The sequence below is a fragment of the Oncorhynchus clarkii genome, unplaced genomic scaffold (genome assembly GCF_045791955.1).
Source record: "Oncorhynchus clarkii lewisi isolate Uvic-CL-2024 unplaced genomic scaffold, UVic_Ocla_1.0 unplaced_contig_9205_pilon_pilon, whole genome shotgun sequence".
Lineage (NCBI taxonomy): Eukaryota > Metazoa > Chordata > Actinopteri > Salmoniformes > Salmonidae > Oncorhynchus > Oncorhynchus clarkii.
This window is the reverse complement of record NW_027258730.1, coordinates 49,903-57,321: the sequence shown is the minus strand read 5'-3', so window position 1 is coordinate 57,321 and position 7,419 is coordinate 49,903. Positions and strand designations below refer to the sequence as shown.

Sequence of the window (7,419 nt, the reverse complement as noted above, 5' to 3'; positions counted from 1 at the left end):
CAGAGACTCCTGTATTCTACAGTACTCTAAACTACAAATAATCTAAATATGAAACTACAATACAATAATGTAATTGGTTAGACTATGGATTATGATACTGCACGTATCTCTCAATATATTAAGCAAACATTTTCAATCTTTGTTTACACACCAGGATACAGAGCTGTAAAAAATATTTTTTTTAGGACATGTTGAACACAATTCTGAATAGGTTTAGATTTTGTGCCCATTTAGGTACACAATAGCATGAAAGTTGAACCTGCCCAAACCCAACTTCCCAACTATTCATGGCCTACTCAACTTCTATACCCCTCCAACTATGAAAGTGAATACAGTCATATTGATTGCATTCAATAAGTACTATTTTGACATTATGAGAGTGTATATCTGTCACAAGTAAATCTAGTTCACGCAGCCATATAAAGACCTGAGAGTGAAGTCCACAATTTGCATGTTATGCAAAGTCCAGCGTGAAGTCTGGTTTCCCCAGCCCTAGTCAGACACACACAGCTGGCCTAGTCCCAGTGGGTTTGAGGATGGGAGATTGTGAGCTGTGGTGGGGTTGAAACTCAGATTTGGATGAGCAGGGTGACACTCCCAGAATAGAGCAGTACCATGGCCAGATGTTCACCTGTTCCCAGAGAGTTCCACTGAGCTTGGAGCACATGGCTTCAGTAATGGTAACATCCAGAGTCATATATTTAGAGACTTAGGCCAACTTTTAGAATTTGTAATATTGTTCTAATTAAGTGATAATGCTTGGGAAGCCGGTGTTTGGAGGATATTTTGGCACTAGTGTTGTTAGGGCCGAGATGAAGTTGAGATAACAATGCTGTGTAACTGTAATATTCAGTTACATAGCATTGTTTAAATATCCCCCATGTAATGTTAATGGGGAGCTACTATGCCTGCTACAGAATGTTGAAGTGTCATGTAAATACATCATAATGCAGAAACCTCAATGTCCTCTCTAATACATGGCTCTGGTAACATCATAAAGACTGGGGAGTCTAGAGAACATGGCTTCAGTATTAGTGACATCATAAAGACTGGGGAGTCTAGATAACATGACTTCAGTATTAGTAACATCATAAAGACTGGGGAGTCTAGAGAACATGACTTCAGTATTAGTAACATCATAAAGACTGGGGAGTCTAGAGAACATGACTTCAGTATTAGTAACATCATAAAGACTGGGGAGTCTAGAGAACATGACTTCAGTATTAGTAACATCATAAAGACTGGGGAGTCTAGAGAACATGGCTTCAGTATTAGTAACATCATAAAGACTGGGGAGTCTAGAGAACATGGCTTCAGTATTAGTAACATCATAAAGACTGGGGAGTCTAGAGAACATGACTTCAGTATTAGTAACATCATAAAGACTGGGGAGTCTAGAGAACATGGCTTCAGTATTAGTAAAATCATAAAGACTGGGGAGTCTAGAGAACATGGCTTCAGTATTAGTAACATCATAAAGACTGGGGAGTCTAGAGAACATGGCTTCAGTATTAGTAACATCAAAAAGACTGGGGAGTCTAGAGAACATGGCTTCAGTATTAGTAACATCATAAAGACTGGGGAGTCTAGAGAACATGGCTTCAGTATTAGTAATATCATAAAGACTGGGGAGTCTAGAGAACATGGCTTCAGTATTAGTAACATCATAAAGACTGGGGAATCTAGAGAACATGGTTTCAGTATTGGTATCACTGTAGATATCATTTTGACTGGTATTATATTTGGCCCAATCAGCCAAGCTTTCATGGAGAGAGGTTCATTAACTGAAATGTATCAGTAACATTATTTTCCATGGCAGAGCTCTCCATTTCCTATAGTCCACGATCAGCTCCTGTGTCTTGCTCACATTGAGAGAGAGGTTGTTGTCCTGGCACCACACTGCCAAGTCTCTGACATCCTCCCTATAGGCTGCTTCATCGTTGTCGGTGATCACTGCTACCACTGTTGTGTCGTCATCAAACTTTTGATAGTGTTGAATTCATGCCCGGCCATGTAGTCGTGGGTGAACAGGGAGTATAGAAGGGGACTAAGCACGCACCCCCGAGGTGCCCCAGTGTTGAGGATCAGCGTGGCAGATGTGTTGTTGCCTACTCTTACCACCTGTTTGGCAGTCAGTCAGGAAGTCCAGGATCCAGTAGCAGAGGGAGGTGTTTACTCCCAGGGTGATGAGATTTGTGGGCACTTTGTGGTGATGAATGCTGTGCTGTAGTCAATGAACAGCATTCTCACATAGGTGTTCCCTTTGTCCAGGTGGGAAAGGGCAGTGTGGAGTGCGATTGAGATTGTGTCATCTGGAGTGGATCTAGGGTTTCTGGCATGATCGTGTTGATGTGAGCCATGACCAGCCTATCAAAGCACTTCATGGCTACCGACCTGAGTGCTACAGGGCGGGAATCATTCAGGCAGGTTAACTTCTCTTTCTTGGGCGCAGGGACTATGGGGTCTGTTTGAAACATGTAGGTATTACAGATTCAGCCAGGGAGAGGTTGAAAATGTCAGTGAAGACACTTGGTCCGCGCATGCTTTGAGTACACGTTCTGGTATTCCCTCTAGCCCGCGGCTTTGTGAATGTTAACCTGTCTAAAGGTCTTGCTCACATCGGCTACCGAGAGCGTGATCACACAGTCGTCCAGAATAGCTGGTGCTCTCATGCAAGCTTCAGTGTTGCTTGCCTCGGAGCGAGCATAAAAGGCATTTAGCTCGTCTGGTTCGCTCCCGTCACTGGGCAGCTCACGGCTGGGTTTCCCTTTGTAGTCTGTAATAGTTTTCGAGCCCTGCCACATCCGACAAGCATCAGAGCCGGTGTAGTAGGATTCAATCTTAGTCCTGTATTGACACTTTGCCTGTTTGATGGTTCGTCTGATGGCATAGCAGGATTTCTTATCAGCTTCCGGATGAGTCTCACGGTAGACCTAGCTTTTGAAAATTGCTGACTTTGTTTATCTGTGTGTGTGCACGTGCACGGAGCGTGTATTTGTGTAAATGATGAAAGCTTTGCATAGTTGTCCTGCCTCATTGCTCCACATACTTTTAAAACCCCAGTTTTGATCAGTGACTGTTCACTCCTTTCAGAGCCACTGACACGCAACACAATGATGATGTCACTGATTCTACTGCTGGGAACACTGGGACTCCTTGTTCAGGGTGAGATACACTGACTAACTGTGATTCATGATGGATTTGGCTTCAGAATTAAACTTCATTTGTGAATATTGCAGATAATTTTCTTTATATCTTCTGGTTTTGCCTGATATATTTCATGATAGTATTTGGAAAATAGATATTTGTTGTGATAACCTTACTAATCAGTCATTGTACACTTTTGTTTTATTTTTCAGAATCAGCAGCAGATATAACTCTGACTCAGTCTCCTAAATCTCAGTCTGTTAGTCCAGGAGAGACTGTCTCTATCAGCTGTACAGCCAGTTCAAGTACGGGTAATAATCTCCACTGGTACCTGCAGAAACCTGGAGAAGCTCCTAAACTCCTGGTTTATACTGGTACAACCCGTCAGTCTGGGATTCCAGGTCGTTTCAGTGGGAGTGGATCTCGTTTTCCTTATACTCATTACACTCTGACCATCAGTGGAGTCCAGGCTGAAGATGCAGCAGATTACTACTGTCAGCAGGGTACCAGCGTTCCATTCACACAGTGTTAGAACACCATACAAAAACCTCCTGCAGCTAAAGATGAACTGCTCTGACTTAACAGCTGCAGAGCTACGGAGTCTTCCGTATTCTAAAGTATTCTAAACTCCAATTCTTCGAAATATGACGCATACTGTACATTTCTCTCAATATATTCTCCAAAAAAATGTAAATCTTTGTAAACACACTGGGACCACTAAGGATACAAAGCTGTAGAAAATGCTTTCTTTTTAAGGACATGTTAAGCAAAATTCAGAATAGGTTTATATTTATGCTTTGACTTCTCTTCATATTGTAAGAAGCACCCATTTCAGCATGCAATAGCATGAATGTTGACCCTGTCCAAACCCAACCATTTATGCCCTACTCAACTTCTATATCTCTCCAATCTTGACAGAACGAATACAGTCATATCGTTTCAATTCAAGAAGAACCACTTTGATATTATCGTGATACAGTATATCTGTCACAAATAAATGTAGATCACGTAGCCATATAAAGACCTGAGAGTGAAGTCCCCAACTTGAACGTTATGCAAAGTCCAGCGTGAATTCTGGTTCTCCAGCCCTAGTCAGCTCTAGTCAGACACACACAGCTGCCCCAGTCCCAGAGGGTTTGAGGCTGGGAGATTGTGTTCTGTGGTGTGGCTGAAAGGGATATTTGCATGGGCAGGGTTACTGCAACACTCCCAGAATAGAGCAGCACAGTAGCCAGATGTTCACATGTCCCCAGAGAGTTCCAGTGAGTTTAGAACACATGTCTTCAGTATTAGAAACCTCATGAAGATCCATGTGTTTATAATGTCTTCAGTATTAGTAACATCATGAAGACCAGTAGATTTAGAGCACATGGTTTCAGTATTAGTAACATCATGAAGATTAGTGGATTTAGAGCACATGGTTTCAGTATTAGTAACATCATGAAGACCAGTGTGTTTAGAGCACATGGTTTTAGTATTAGTAACATCATAAAGACCAGTGGGTTTATAATATGTATTTAGTATCAGTAACATCATGAAGACCAGTGGGTTTATAATATGTATTTAGTATCAGTAACATCATGAAGACCAGTGGGTTTATAATATGTCTTTAGTATTAGTAACATCATGAAGACCAGTGGGTTTATAATATGTATTTAGTATTAGTAACATCATGAAGACCAGTGGGTTTATAATATGTATTTAGTATTAGTAACATCATAAAGACCAGTGGGTTTATAATATGTCTTCAGTATTAGTGACATCATGAAGACCAGTGAGTTTAGAGCACATGGATTCAGTTTTAGTCGTACTGTAGATATCCTTTTGACTGGTACCAATCTTGGCCCAATCAGCTAAGCGTTCATTGACAGAGGTTCATTATCTGAAATGTATCAGTAACATTGTGTTTAATGGCGGAGCTCTCCATTCCTTATGAAAACTAAACAAATCATAAAGAAAAATGTCTAATGGTAAACCTCATTAAAGAATGATATCCAGACACACAATTTAACATTTTGAACGTCTTTATTGTCTCACCATGTCAGAAACAACAGCATTATGGTAATAAGGTTCAGAACACATGATATGAAAGCCAAGCAGATCTATTCAGACATGTGTTCTGTTCTTTGTTCCACTATGCTAAAAGCTCCAGCTGGAGGAAGGATTCCCACACAGGATCCAGCTCCAGGCCACACTGGAGTCAAAGGGGGGAGCTCATTAATCAGAACACTGGTCTCTCCTCAGTGTCTCAGAGAGAGGAGACTGGGAGCCCTGGGTGGCCTCACAGGTCACAGAGCCCACCTTCTTCCACTGGTCGACAGGGAGGGTCAGGGTGCTGCTCCAGCTGTAGTGGCCATCCTTCTCCAGGACCCCGGGGCTCCCGGTCACCTCCCAGGTGTTGCTGCTGCTGCCGTCCACCTTCCAGCTCAGCTTCCAGTCTGAGGGGAAGCCCTTGTTGGCCAGGCACATGAGAGTGGCCTTCCCCTGCTGCAGCTCCACACTGGAGGGGGGCAGGACTGTCAGGGCGGGACGAACATCACCTAAAAGACAGGTGAGAAGTTATGGAGAGGGGAACTATCAATCAATCATCAGACTGATACGACAATAATGATGCAGCAGTTTTACATCTTAGCTGTAAATTACATTTTTTTTCCCATCAGTAGGTTTCTGTTCCTCATACAGACAGTCAGTTTATCACACTTCCCTTTGAGTAGCTACTGAAGCATATTATAACTACATGAGATGACTGAAAATACAATCAACTATCTTCAAAATTTTACTATTTAAAATGTGAAATATTCCTCCCTTATTGTAATGGAATAAACTCCTATGAATCAAACTGCATTTCATTATTAATTATTATTATTCTTATTTTAAAGAACATTTCACAGAATGTATGAACAATTCTTAAATTATTAATTAAATTACAATTGGTTGATAATATGCCTGTGCTGAAGAAATAAATTGCAGTTGACTGCAAACACCTAACAATGAAATACATTTAATTTAAAAGACACACTAAAACATTTAAGTTTTAATTTTTCGAAAAGAAAATGAATAAAGTTACGTGTAATTTACAAGATATTGTATCAAATTGAAAATAAACCTATATTCATATGAACAGCAGAAAAGCTGGACTTCACAAGATAGCAAGTCTTTTCAATAGATAGCAAATAAAACAACAAATAGGATCAAATAAGATACAAAATAGTAAATAGAAAATAGATAGCAAATCTAAGCAATACCTTGCAGCTGAATGCTGAAGGAGTGAATTAAGTTGAATATAACCATCTTACAACAATTATATACATTTAAAAGACACATTTAAATAAAATGAATAGTGATATTATTTACGAGACTAGGTCTGTTAACCAAAAATAATAGGTTAATATTTGAGGTTTAACCAAAATATATTTTCACACAAATGGGGACTCTTATGAACAGAATAACTCTTTAACCAAAAACATAACTATGCATAGCATTTATTTCCATTTTAATCTTAGTTTCCTCTCTCACAAGTTCATCAGTGCATCTATATGCAAGGTCAGAACATTTTCTTGAATTAGTAATTAGAGGCACTGTAGGTAAACTTACTTCCAACATCCAGTCTAGTGCCTCCACCAAAAGTGTACCACAGTGATACAATCTCATTCAGCGGCCGTACAAAAACCTCTGACACTATAGAGACACTGCTTGTGCTCTTTGTAAAGCTACATTCATCTAAACCACTGATTTCAACAGTATCTCTGTTCCAAATGAATACACACTGTATAACCTTGTTTGAATTATTACATCTTGAATAGGCATTTTGATTTAACTAAGTTTACTTTAAGGAAAATAAATGCAAAACAAATTCTCGAAGAATAAATATACATTTCTACCTTCTATTTAAGGGAGTTGTAATATTGTTAAGAAAATGAATTGGGATTTTGATATCAGAGGTCAAGATCAAGAACTGAATACTTACTGCCAACACTCAGTTTGGTCCCTCCACCGAAAGTCCACCACAGTGATAGATTCTGATTGACTGGCTGGACAAAAACCTCCAGACAGACACAGAGGGGAATGATAACAGAGACATAGAACTGCTTCCCCCTACTGGTACACTCTGGAACTCCAGTAGACTGGACACATTCACTTTCCCCATTGAACTTTCAACATTTTGAAAATGGCTGGTGGACTATGTTGATGTGCAGTGCCTTCAGAAAGTATTCACACCCTTTGACTTTTTCCACATTTTGTTGTCTAACAGCCTGAATTGAATGGGGACTT

General features: G+C 40.1%; 1 gene segment (V, D, J or C); it reads right to left on the bottom strand.

Annotated features, from left to right (window-relative positions):
- Positions 1-5,153: 5,153 nt before the first annotated feature.
- On the bottom strand, positions 5,154-7,294 carry LOC139398359 (Ig kappa-b4 chain C region-like). The segment is given in 3 exon segments: positions 5,154-5,687; positions 7,115-7,190; positions 7,247-7,294. Coding segments are annotated over 3 exon segments (447 nt in total).
- Positions 7,295-7,419: the final 125 nt, after the last annotated feature.